Below are 12,828 nucleotides of genomic sequence, written 5' to 3'. Positions count from 1 at the left end.
ATCGTCTCCTAAAACCAGAAACTGTCGTCCACTCGATCCTTCGGGTTGATCGTTCCCCCACTGTTACTTGATGAGACGCCACCAGCTAGGGGATCATCGTCTACGCGGACATTGCGAGCCTTACCAACTTTTGGACGGCGAGGCATCCATTACAATACATAGTATGCTTTCTATTCGTTTCATGTGGTATGCTTTTGAATCATGTTCGCTGTCAGACAGTATGTAAATGTTGAGATGTCCCTCGCTCTCTGTAAGTCTTCATTACGAATACTGGAGCTTTACGTCCTACTCTCTTGTCAACAATCCATAGGAAAGAGTGCTTTGTTCCCGGCATTTGGTAGCTTTGTGATGGATGGTGGTAGAGTTTCCGAGAAGGATGGAAACGGCTTGCAGCATCATGAACGTGATCCGAGATGTTTCTACTGGACTCGCGGCAAGGCAAGGAATTCGAAGAAAATGGGTTAACTACCTAGGTAGAGGAAGCTGGATCTTGCTTTGGGCAGTACATAATCTGATGATGGGTATCCTGAAATAAAGCAACTACCAAACAAGACGAAGAAGCTTAACCTTTGTTCTTGTACTCCGCGATCGCCTTCTCAAAAGCCTTGATCATTGGCCCGTAGAGAACCTCTGGCTCCTTCGGTGTGCCTGTAAAGATATCGCCGTAGCGAAGGGGAAACAAAATTCCCCGCAACTCCCTGCAAAGTGGTTTGGCAAAATGGAAATCCGGGGAAAATTCGTTCAAAATGAGCTCAAAACCATTGGCCCCGACCACACCTCGTTTCGCAGTAGCAATATCACTATAACCTCCAGTATACCAGTTCTTCAGTAAACTCCTTGTCGGCCATTCCTCGCCCCAGCAACGACGGGCACATTGCCAGATGAGCACATAGAAGAATGATTCAAGGTCATGTAGATAGGTATGGTCAACGTTGAGCAGCACTTCGATAGCCATAAATTCCATGGTGCCGGTGCGGCAACGCGCGCCGCTTCGCCCACCGTCAATTTCTTTGGCGAGATCCATATCAATCAGCATCCCTGCGAAGCCAGTCTTCTTCGGATCGGTTATAATGATGTTCTCAGAAATATCTCGATGAAGGATTTTTCCATGCATATAAAGGGATTTGTGCGCCTTGATGGCATCACGAAGCGCCTCCAATAACTCTAAAAGTTCCGCATACTTGTAAACCGGCCGGCCTGCGGGAGAAATGACAAGGCAGCGGAATATCCGGTTGTCATAGGGGCCATTGCTGGAAGCAAACAGACTAGTTTCCCTGGTTTCTTCAACATCATATGTAACCTCGTTTCGCGAAGAATTCGATCGCTGGCTAGTGGACTTGGATCGCTTAGACGGGCTTTGTGGCACTATCAGTCGACCTTCGCTTCCTTGATAGGCGCCCTCCAGTACGTTCTGCGATAGACAAGCGACCGAGGCCACTGAGCGATCGATGACTATGTGGCCGGGACGGAAAGGACTGAGATTTCGACAAGGACGAAGGCGTGCTGGATAAACCACCAAAAGAATATGATTCGCTGAACGTCATCCCAGAGCGTAGCTCGCTGATGCTTGTGATATCGCAATAGCCGACCAGTTCGGCAATGCCTTTGACATTTCGCTTTTTCGCCAGTTTGAACAGATCCGCTTCGGGCCTCCGTCGGGCGGACACCCAAGAAAACTTTGCGACGTGGTCATAATCCTCGGAATCGGGATTCTTTACGAGATAGCAGGACGTTCCGCGGCAGACGATCGCTCGTTGACGGATGAGAGGATGTGGTTCCAGCTGCAGCTTCCTCCCCTCGTGCTCAACGTGTATGAAGCGGCAGTCATTGTCCCGCTCTATGAACGTGTCCAGACCAAGCTCGTCCTCATTCATCATTGTATAACCGGCGATCACCCGTATGAGTCGTTCTGGTTCCTTGTGGATATTGAATGGAGACTGGCTGTAGCATCCTGAGCGGTCAAAGACCCACGTCGTCATTAAAGAGCCGCTGATTGTGAACGCGTGCAGGTATCGGCGTGTCGGCTGAACGGAAAACACATCTCGCGCGTACCGGGCGAGCTGCACCAACGGCTCCTTCACGCGCTTATCAGAGGCCTTGAGTTCGCCGATCACCTCGATGTCCTTCAAGTCTTGATTGGCGGCCGACTGACTCCCGCCTTTTCGCTTGACAACAAGATCGATCTGTCGTCGTGCCTCGCCGTGGACAAGCTCTCGTGGGTCGTTGATCTTGTAGTAGCAACGCCGCTCCTTCGAGAGATGGTTATCCTGTAGTTCGAACAACCAGTCCTGCACCTCACGTTGGGAAGGTGAATCGCGAAGGCCGATCCATCTGCCGTCGACATGTCGGTTTTTCACTGACTCGTAGACCTCCCGGGAGCGATCCGTCCAGTCCCTTCCCTCAAAGTACTTCTCGAAGTATCCTGACACATTCCGATACGTGCAGCCCCGGATCTCTTCAAAGACTTTTGCCTCGACTAGCGCCCGGGTCTGTTCGCTGCCTTGTAGCGACGCGGAGGTATGTGTGATGGGCGTGTTGTCGAACGCAGGCGGGAGATTTGTTGCGACTGGGGTCACTCTGGAAAGCTTGGCAATGAGATCGAGAACGGCGCTCCAGATATCGTAATCGGACCCCCTTTGGATGATGAGCTTCACGAGCGGGCGATAGTCTTGGTAGCTGAAATCGTCATTTCGAACATGTCTGACCAGATCGGAGAGCTCCGACGCTACATCACGCCTGCTGATACTCGACCGAAGATTGAATGCAGCTTCTGTCCCCATCAAGGTAGTCAAGAGATGCGATAGCACGTCTTCTGGATGTTCAGCGCCGTCAAGAGAACTGCCCAGGAAATATGAACGCTCCACATCCTGGAGTGGCTCTAGTAAATGATCGAGAGATTTGCCCAATGGATGATTCTAAACAACTTGCAGGTTCATCATCTGAGAGAGAAACCATTTTCGCGATGGGCAAAAGGGAGATCGCAAGGCTCAGTGAACGGCTTGGACTTGGAAGTACGGTGTAGTTATCTCAACACACACGCCTAGTATGTGCCCTGAAACGAAGTGTAAGGGTCTGGAAGCCGTGCAAGACAGTGTACAGTGATAAGGTAACAAGTTGCAGTACGTACCACATCGTTTCACGCCATGCGCGATATGTATATACGCGCGATGCAACTAACCCAGTAGGTATCCGTGAGCCGCTAGCTAAAGTGAAGCAAGTTACTGTAGGAAATTTTAGCGTGATTTCAAATAAGTTCGACTAATTAGTATAACTAAGTACTTAATAACTACACTAACTACTCCGTAGTTAGTTGTATTTAACTAACCAATAAGCATGTAGGTACTATTCGAAGAGTTCTATTGGTAAAAACGGTCAGCGGCCGCACAGGTGCCAAGCTGCAACCTGCAAGGTGACGATTGTCGGATGAACCTGGCTTCAAGAAAGCCCTCCTGTAATGATTCACATCAAATAATAATAGGGGCGTTGGAGGGTCCTCAAATAAACGAGCTCTCCTCTGTTGATACTCTATGAGCTGGCCTACGGATCTTTCTTTCTGTTAGGTCACACTTCATCGTTTCAAGTTTTTTCTGCCAGACGGCGTGCACCCATCAATTGTTGCGATGTTTCTGCCCTATGATGGTAGGTATGCCCTAGTACATTGCTTGCTCTGTACGATCATTCTGCTGTGATAGTTATATGTGCTTTTCGAAGGGTGCTGAAGCTGATATCATGGCTCATAGTCTGCACGACTGCAAACGCTCATTGGTGAATTCTTGAACTGGCCAGGACAGCCCTCGCTGTGATGACTGAAGGTTGTATCCTTTGAGGCACCGATGCAGTTGTCGCATGCGTACTATGTCAATCGTGTACTCAGTCAGTTCAACTGCATCAATGTCTTATTTTCCTTGTCCAGCGTGCTTCCATGTTCTGGTTGCGATAGTGATATTCGTTGTCTGATCTGACAGGAACTTCTCTTTTATGTACGAGATAACCATCAGTGCTAACCTGACTCTGACAGGTGCTCAGCTTGATGCAGTTAACGACAGAGAGTCTGACATGTACAAAGCGCGTTCATGACCAGTCCGGTAGCAACTGTTCACTGGAACTGGAGAATCCTTTCACTACCTTGTACAAAACAATTTGCTACAAAACCTAGCAAGGACAGCCAATCATGGATCCATCACGAGAGTCACAACTTCTAGATCCGTCCTCGGCGATCGCGACCTTCACGCGACAGAAGGCCGAGGCAATCAGGCTAGCTCGAGAACAGGCCGCAGCCGTGCGTGAAATGTGTCGGCGCGCAAAGACGGAAGTTCCGCCTTATGAGTTCGAGGAGCTGATTGGCAAAGGTGCATATGGACGTGTCTACAAGGGACGGAAGTTGCCGTCGCGGGAGCTTGTTGCCATCAAAGTGATGGAGATTGATTCCGCTGACTACAAGACTATACGTGACATGAAGGATGAGTCAATCAAGGATTTCATACATGAGATCAAGGTCATGAATCAGGCCAAACAAGCAGGGGCCAAAAATGTCAATATGTTGATCGAGGCTATCTCGATCCATTCTCAGTTGTGGGTGGTGTGTGAACACTGCCCCGGAGGAAGCGTAAAAACTTTGGTAGGAAGTCCATGTCTTTCTGGTACCGGACTGAATGATACTAATGAAATAGATGCGGGCAACGGGCGACAGGCTTGAAGAGAGATTCATCATTCCCATTGCTCGGGAATTGGCAATAGGGCTCAAGGCAATTCATGACGCCGGCATCATTCATCGAGATGTCAAGGGTAATGATATGGCTCCTTGGGCACGAAGAACGAGCTAACAACACCAGCTGCCAACGTTCTGATCCATGAAGAAGGACGTCTGCAAATCTGCGACTTTGGGGTTGCGGGCATTCTTCAGTCCCATCTGGACAAACGATCGACATGGATTGGAACACCTCACTGGATGCCACCGGAGATGTTTCGCGGCGGAGAGGCGCATCAATATGGGAGTGAGCTCGATGTATGGGCATATGGTTGCACGTTGTTTGAGATTGCAACCGGAAATCCTCCGAATGCAAACTTGCGCGAGCGGATCCAAATCGGGCGGTCGCTGGGGAGAAACACGCCGAGGCTAGAGGGCGATCGGTTCAGCGATGAACTCAAGGATCTGGTGGCCTTCAGTTTGACCTCGGAGCCGACAGCTCGACCGGACATGGCGCAGATACTGGAACATCCCTACGTTGCCAATACATCGGAGTCGCACCCTACCTCTTCATTGAGCGAGCTGGTGCGGATCTATTATCAATGGACTCAGCGTGGGGGGCAGCGGTTTTCGCTGTTTCATCCAGGCGGAGCCGCGGGAGCGAAGATGCCCGACGCGCCGATCGACGAAGAGGAGTGGAACTTTAGCACTACGGATGGATTCGAGCGTCGATTCTCGATTCTCGACCTCGACCAGCTGAGCGCTTCGCTAGCGGAGCTTGAGAAAGAGCAGGCATCATTGACCGCTCGGCCGGGTTTCGGGGCTGGAGACGAAGGCCCGAGAACGGAGATGACGCCTATTGAGCGAGCGAATTTCGATGAGCGAGTGAAACGCGGTGCGGCGGCCATGGAAGGGCTCTTTGACGAGAGTAAGCCAACGTACAAGTACGAAACGAAGAAGGATTTTGTACCGGTTGAGGAGAAGATCAAAGCTTCGGACCTGCCGCTGCGTGATGCCACTGATCGGTCGTCTGTAGCATCGACGAGCGTCGACATCAACCTTGGAGCATTTGACTCGACACACTACGCGGCGGGATCGGCAGCCAACCATCCATTCCAACTGGCGGACGCTGATACGATCCGAGCGCAACATTCAATCGTTCGGTCTCGCAGCAACTCGTCGGACTTCCAGAGCTTCGTGGACGATGAGGAAGAGACATTTCGACCCAGCGGGCCTCGTCCGCCCACGATGGATTGGAAGTTCCCGACAATGATTCCGGATGAACGACCGGCAGAACCCGACACGCGTGATGAGGTGGCAGCATTTCCTCCGCAGGAGGAGAAACGGGCCACCCGAGACTGGAAATTCCCGGTGATGACTCCGGACGGAGACGACTCGACACTAAGAGAGGACACATCGCAAACCATCCGGCCATCGCCGTTGCAAACGCAGTCCCGGTCTCACACGCACGACGGGTCCCGTCCATCGACGGCGACGTCATCGGTATCCACGACGTCAGATTACGACCCATTCCGGTTCGACCGGCCGCCGTCGCCGCCCGCGGCCGCACGGTCGGTGAACGTGCTGCCGGACCTGCGCGAGTCGCACGAATACGCCGACTACGGATCATCAGTCCTCCTCGACGGCCCGGGCCCAGACCAGGAAGAAACGTCGTGGGAAGAACAACAAGGGTCGGAAGTGGAGCCATCACCCGCCCCGCTGACCAGCGTGCGACTCGGGCTTGCAGAGACATCATCCGGGCCCTCTTCCCCGGACGGCCCGGGCCCGACGGGCACGGCAGAAAGCCCCCCGAGCCCTCCTCCTACGGCACGCCATGTGCCTCCGTTTCCGGAGATTCAGCCGCCCAGCGCCGAGGCCCTCATGGTGGGCGCTGACGATTCGGTGGTGGTGGGTGAATTGGACCGGTTGCTGGATGATTTCCTTGCGGGCGTGAATGCAACAATCGAGGCGGTTGAAGCGGTCGATCTGCAAGCGCGGGCAGGCAAGGTGCATACTTGACATCTACATCGTTACATATTTATGTCAATAGATCAGTCAACGATCAATTACGAGATGTAAAGGGACCCTAGAAAAGGGAAAGTAACTCAAGTATCGTAGATAATCATAATTGCACCATGAGCCTAGGGCTTTTTCAATAGATATACAGATCAAATGTATTGTTCCCTCCACATCCCCAGCCAGGACACCCACCAAACTCAATACCAAACCAAATAGACACCAGAAGCAGAGAAAGACTATCATTGTCATTGATGCTTAACCTCCGCGTCTAATTCGACATGAATATGATCATCCGACTTGAGTGCCGAGACATGATCTTCGGGGAACTCGACACTAAAAAAACCAAACCCCTGATCAGCACGAGAACTCCCAAGAATTCCCCGCATTATCAATCACTGCCGGTGGAAGAGAGGGAGGTTGAAAAAAAAAAACGTACGTGAATCCTTTGATCAGGGTGTACTCGTGTCTGATGGTGCCGCCGCTGTTGCGCGCAGTTTCCTTGGCTCTATATATTGATGTGGGCTGGTTAAATCGTCGTTGTTCAAAGCCTTTGGTAGGGGGGAGGGGATGTTTTACTGTTCCAGCTTCTCGGCCGGGGCGTCGGATTTGAGGGTAACCTGGGAGATAGGTCTATATCAGCGGATGCACGTACTTCCAGAAGGAAAAAAAAAAGACGCCTATTCAGGGACGAACGTTGTAGAGAGGCATGGTGATATTCTTATCAAAAGAGTTGACTTGATGGTTGAAAAGATAGATGCTCGTTCAAGACTCTTCTTTCCTGGACCGAGGGACTTCCAAGGAGAAGAAATAATAAAGGACAAACGTCAAACGAAGAGAGAAAAGATTATTAATCTTTCCAGCCTAGCGCTGAGGACCTTCGGACTGACGGATCATGCCTCAATCATCTCATGGATGATGCAGATGATAAATAGGTAGTAGTTACTAGTAGCATCAGCGCCATGGATTAGCGGGGTACTCGTACAAAGTAAGTTACACGTGTGACGATTAGGTATGGCCTATGGGGGTTATCCGGTTTAGATACCCGGATATACTTCGGCCAAGACGGGTTTAGTGCGGGGGATTTTCACCTGCCGTCTGGCGTCTGCAGATGATCCGAGTGATGAGTTGACTGCATAAAGTTCGGGGTGTTTATTTTTTTTTTTTTTTTTGGTTTCCCAAGGCTTTCCGCTGGGACAGCGACAGAGTAACTTATGACCATCAATATCTAGGCAGACAAATTCTGATCAGAGTACGATTTCGTACTCCGTAGAGAATCGGGTGATTTGATGATATCCCTCTCAATGCAGAACAACGCCACGAGATCTATCAGCCTGATTAGAATTAGTAATGTCTATACAACCAACGATGCGGTTGACTTTTTGCGATAAGCGTTATCTAGTACCTATGTAATCGATGGCTACGGAGATGCCTCGGTCAACAGAATGAACAGGTTGAAAATCGCATTAAGTTCGACTAGAAGTACAGCACAAACCCATTGCTCGACCGCCAACTCCCGGCCCAAACAAACAATATACAAGACCAACAATGTACAGCACGAAGCAGACGATCCAGAAGTAAACAAACAGAACAGGGAATCAAACACAGACTCGTTCATACGCCCAGTCAGTAGTCATCCATGTCGTCAGTCCATCCATCACTCCCACCCGCCCGCATGGGCTGCTCGTTTTCGTCCGGCTCCACGCTGCGGATCAGCCCCCGGAACTTCTTGCCGTTCAGCGAGCCGTTCGAGACACCGTGGCGGTCGCCCTCATTCAGCTCGTCGGACGCAAACCGCTTGCGCAGCTTCGCGTAGTACACCTCCGTCGCATCGACTTCAGGCTCCGACACGTCGTCGTACGTCTCCCAGTTCTCGCTGCCCGATGCCGCCGACTGCATGGTGGAGTTGGAGATTTGGCGCGTGCCAGTGTTGTACGTTTGCTCCGATCCACGGCTCAGGTCGCGCGACGATGAGGACGATAGAGAGTGCGATGAGCTATGCGACCCGTTATCAGCTCGGTTGCGTGAGATGGTCGACTGGGTCGGGTAGGGTCGTTGACGATCATCATACACGTCCTCCAGGCTAATCGGCCGAACGCTGCGGGAGGACATGACACTACCGCACCGCAATGATCCCATCTGGTGTTGATCGGCCGACGACTCTTCATTCGGTGCCTGGAACAGGTCCCGCATCTTCGGCGGCGGAGCCCGCGGAGGTAGCTTGTCGCGAGTCAGGGAAGAATAATTCGACTGAGGCTGCCGCCGCTCTGGGGAGTTGGTACCTTGCGGCATGTTGGCCAACGGTACCCGCGCAGGAATCTTAGACGGAGACTTTGTCGTGTTATTGGACCCCTGAGGCCGATTATTCTGCTGATTACGCCGAACAGTTCCAGTGCCATTTCCTGTCGGTGTCTTGGTGGCAGATCGCGGAGGCGGGTTATTTTTGGTGCTGGAGGTAGTAGTGCTCTGTGATCTCGATCGAGAAAGAGTGGACGTCTGTCCCGATGGGGTCTTGGAGCGCGCCGGCGGCTTCGTATTCACGGGGGTCAACTCATCCAGGTATCGCTCGCCATGCACCAGGAATGGCCGACCGTATTCTTCTTCCCATTTCTCCAGTGCTTTGCGCAGTTCGGCCTCCACCTTAGGAAGCTCCTTGGCAATGCGCTTGCGCATTTTCTCCTCGCGTAGCAGTTTGCCAGGATCCCGTTTCTCTCCCTTGTTTCCACGGGACATCAGACGCGAGGCATCTTGACTCGAGGCAATCAATGCATCGCGATCTTGAATCAAGGACTTGTGCTTGTCAATGAGACTCAAAATAGGAGCCCGTTGCTCCCGTAGCGCTTCCAGTCGGGCAATCTCTGCTTCATGGGCCTCCAGTAGGGCATCGCTATATACATCCGAGAAGGCCGGGGTGAAGTCGAGCATCTCTTCTTCCGAGTAGTAGAGGCTGTCCCAAAGCTCTTGAAGGCGGCATCGAGCATCTTCGACAAAGAGATGTAGGTTCTGTCGCTTCAGTTCGTTCAGACGAGCTAGTTCCTCCTCAAATTCGTTGATCGTACGTAGCCCGCAGCCTCGATTGGCCGCAAGGAAAGCCTTTTGATCACGTTCATCGACACCGAGGCGCTCCCACAGATTCTCCACGGCTGTGCGAAGCTCCTTTATCTTGCGCTCGCGGGACTTCTTCTCTTCCTGCAGCTTGTCACGCTTCTCGCGAAGACTGGCAAGATCAGACTGGTGGAGACCAAGCTGTTCCGGAGCATCTCGGTAATATCGCACGATGCTGGGATCCGTCTGCGCTTGAGGGGTTCCCAGCTCAGCCCAGAGCTTGATGATCTCCTCTGCCGTCGTCTTAACGTAGTTGATACGCCTGTTGTATTCCTCGTAGACGCGCGTAAATTCATCATCCAGCGCGGTGACGTAGCGCGGCGACAGGTCGAAACTCGGCGACACCGACGAGCCGGGTCCCGTCGGTGGCAACTCGATTTGGACGAAGGAAGGCTCGAGATGGGAAGAGTACGACTCGAGCGCTTCGACGAGTTCTGATTTCAGTTAGCACAAGTGGCAACTAGCTGAAGTCGAGATCACTCACTCTTAACTTGCTCGTATCTTTCGCGATGTAGCTTGCTGACCGTGGCATATTTTTCCCTCAACGAGGCAATGCATCGATTCAGAGGGAATGTGACCTGCAGGTCATCATCATTCAAATCAAATTGTCCGTTGGCGCGCTCATCGTCCAGCGATGCTTCCATCTGTTTTATTGTGTTGATGAGGGTCTCCGCTTCATCAATCAGATTATTTTTCTCGCTGCGGGGGATCAGTTTCGGATTCAGGACACGCGCGGGCGTTGCGACTTACTTGTTGACAGCGCGTAGGTGATTGTTTAACGTGTCGGCCAGAGCTTCGAAAAGCTGCAGCAGTGTTAGAGCGCACGGCCATTGACATTGACTCCTGGTCGACCGCCATACCTCCGTTTCGCGGGCTTCCCTCTCATGGCCAGGAACCCCAATATCATCAAAGATGCCATGCAGCTGGTCAATGATGTTGTTGACCTGCGTGGCCAGATAGCTGGTGTCCACCACCATGACTGATCTCTGTCGTCACGAATCGCACGTCGAAGGGATCGCGTCTTCGTGATTAGCTGCAAGGGCAGCGACACAGAAACGAGGGTTACTGCCTTCAGTTGACGGGAGGCATGAGCGTAATGGCGCAAAGAAAAGGATGAAAGAGAACGCGCGAGCGAGCGCGACGCAAAAGAAACGGTTGTGATCAACCAAACGGGGAAGTCTGTGGGTTGCATGCACAGGATGAAATCCTGTGAAGCCCTTGGATACACAAGCGTTGCCCCGGCAACCCTTAGTGTTAAAGATTCTGTAGAATTGCATGCCTTAGCCCTCAGGTGTCAGTTGGTGCCTCAGGTGTCGAGTCCCCGCTGCCGCCGCCAGTTACTGTCAAGTACGAGCAGATATGGAGTCACCGCCTTATCGCGAGTATCGTACACGAGCAAATTGATTGAAGCCTGGTTGGACGCCCTGGCCGCTGGTTGACACGGATTTGACCTCGGCGCTAATCTGAATTTTCGATCATCTCATGCAAGACATTGGGCTATTGGACAAAACTTTCCGAGTAGCGTTGACGAGCCAGATCAGGCTCTAGCTCACCATCATGCAGGCCGCTCAGCAATCCTGGGGTAAGGTCGCCCCGTCGAGGAAGAAACGGTCAGGTAGCTCACGCAATCTCCACAGAAATATCGAATAATATCGACATCGTCGATCCCCAACGTGACGCTCTGTACCGATACGATGAAGAGGCCCACCGAGCACTAGTAGAGGCACGACCATGGACAAAGGACCCACGATACTTCAAATCTGTGCGGATCTCTGCCGTGGCCTTGCTCAAGATGGTCATGCACGCACGGTCGGGCGGGTCACTAGAAGTCATGGGTCTGATGCAAGGGTACATCGCGGAGGAGACGTTCGTGGTGACGGACGCATTCCGGCTGCCAGTGGAGGGAACAGAAACTCGGGTCAACGCCCAAGACGAGGCGAACGAATACATGGTCAGCTATTTGCAAGCGTCGCGGGAGTCGGGCCGGCTGGAGAACGCCGTGGGCTGGTACCACAGCCACCCGGGCTACGGGTGCTGGCTGTCCGGGATCGACGTGTCGACGCAGATGATGCAGCAGATGAGCGACCCGTTCGTTGCGGTGGTCATTGATCCAGAGCGAACGATCTCGACAGGCAAGGTTGAAATTGGGGCCTTCCGGACGTTCCCCCAGGGGTACAGCCAGCGCGGGGACAAGGCCGGCGGCGATGCTAGCGAGGACAACGAGTACCAAAGCATCCCGTTGAACAAGATCGAAGACTTTGGTGCCCACGCGTCGCAATACTACGCGCTTGAAGTGTCCCACTACAAGTCGACTGTCGACACCAAGCTGCTCTCCCTTCTGTGGAACAAGTATTGGGTGGCGACCCTCAGCCAGAGTCCACTTTTCACCACGCGGGACTACGGGAGTAAACAGATCACGGACCTCAGCCAAAAAGTCAAGAAAGCAAGCCGTAGCATTGAATCTGGGACAAACACGAGTCGATTCTCCATGCCTGGTCCTGCACTATCGAGTTCGACATCCGCAGCGACGGATAAACAAATCGGGAAGATTGTCCGGGATGGACAAAGGATCGTTGCAGAAGAGGTTTCGGGGTTGATTGCATCGGACGTCAAGCAGACCTTGTTCCGGGGGGTTGCGCAACCGTCCGTATGATATGATCTACACTCATAGAAGCCGTCATGTACTTCTGCATTAGAAATGAATGGTCATGGAAACAATGGTTTTGTAGATTTGTCTAGAGACACAGACATGAAACATGACACTGCGGAAGCATACTCAAATGTCTATCCATTTCAGCCAGCCTATCTATCTATGACTGTAACGCCTAATAAGAAAGAAAAACCCAAAAAAGAAGGAAAGCAAAGGAGGTAAAAGAATAAACGAGAAGGGAACGTGTGCATGGCGATGCCGACTCAGACGGTCCTCGGGGAGGTCTGATCCGGGCTGCCGCAACCATTGAGCATGAGGCGCTCAAGCAGGGAATATCGACAGGAGAAAGGAAAAGAAGAGAAGAGAACAA

At 52.2% G+C, this 12,828-nt stretch overlaps 6 protein-coding genes across 6 annotated transcripts; 2 read left to right on the top strand and 4 right to left on the bottom strand.

Annotated features, from left to right (window-relative positions):
• Positions 1-562: 562 nt before the first annotated feature.
• On the bottom strand, positions 563-1,114 carry VTN31DRAFT_6340 (uncharacterized protein; the record flags this gene model as incomplete). The annotated part of the gene is made up of 1 exon (XM_069406940.1): positions 563-1,114. The coding sequence occupies one exon, from the start codon at positions 1,112-1,114 to the stop codon at positions 563-565; it is 552 nt and encodes a 183-aa protein (XP_069258515.1).
• A 232-nt stretch (positions 1,115-1,346) lies between these two features.
• Positions 1,347-2,780, bottom strand: VTN31DRAFT_6339 (uncharacterized protein; the record flags this gene model as incomplete). The annotated part of the gene is made up of 1 exon (XM_069406938.1): positions 1,347-2,780. The coding sequence occupies one exon, from the start codon at positions 2,778-2,780 to the stop codon at positions 1,347-1,349; it is 1,434 nt and encodes a 477-aa protein (XP_069258514.1).
• A 1,391-nt stretch (positions 2,781-4,171) lies between these two features.
• On the top strand, positions 4,172-6,706 carry VTN31DRAFT_6338 (uncharacterized protein; the record flags this gene model as incomplete). Its single annotated transcript, XM_069406937.1, has 3 exons — positions 4,172-4,618; positions 4,671-4,785; positions 4,833-6,706. The coding sequence occupies 3 exons, from the start codon at positions 4,172-4,174 to the stop codon at positions 6,704-6,706; spliced, it is 2,436 nt and encodes an 811-aa protein (XP_069258513.1).
• A 245-nt stretch (positions 6,707-6,951) lies between these two features.
• Positions 6,952-7,414, bottom strand: VTN31DRAFT_6337 (uncharacterized protein; the record flags this gene model as incomplete). Its single annotated transcript, XM_069406936.1, has 4 exons — positions 6,952-7,039; positions 7,143-7,211; positions 7,283-7,323; positions 7,400-7,414. 4 exons carry the CDS (start codon positions 7,412-7,414, stop codon positions 6,952-6,954), a joined length of 213 nt encoding a protein of 70 aa, XP_069258512.1.
• A 915-nt stretch (positions 7,415-8,329) lies between these two features.
• On the bottom strand, positions 8,330-10,785 carry VTN31DRAFT_6336 (uncharacterized protein; the record flags this gene model as incomplete). The annotated part of the gene is made up of 4 exons (XM_069406935.1): positions 8,330-10,242; positions 10,293-10,507; positions 10,559-10,611; positions 10,669-10,785. The coding sequence occupies 4 exons, from the start codon at positions 10,783-10,785 to the stop codon at positions 8,330-8,332; spliced, it is 2,298 nt and encodes a 765-aa protein (XP_069258511.1).
• A 580-nt stretch (positions 10,786-11,365) lies between these two features.
• On the top strand, positions 11,366-12,461 carry VTN31DRAFT_6335 (uncharacterized protein; the record flags this gene model as incomplete). Its single annotated transcript, XM_069406934.1, has 2 exons — positions 11,366-11,390; positions 11,446-12,461. The coding sequence occupies 2 exons, from the start codon at positions 11,366-11,368 to the stop codon at positions 12,459-12,461; spliced, it is 1,041 nt and encodes a 346-aa protein (XP_069258510.1).
• Between the last annotated feature and the right edge of the window lie 367 nt (positions 12,462-12,828).

Source organism: Thermomyces dupontii (assembly GCF_041956625.1).
Source record: "Thermomyces dupontii strain NRRL 2155 unplaced genomic scaffold VTN31scaffold_7, whole genome shotgun sequence".
Taxonomy (NCBI): domain Eukaryota; kingdom Fungi; phylum Ascomycota; class Eurotiomycetes; order Eurotiales; family Trichocomaceae; genus Thermomyces; species Thermomyces dupontii.
The sequence above is the reverse complement of the archived record's forward strand: the minus strand, read 5'-3'. Positions and strand labels throughout refer to the sequence as shown.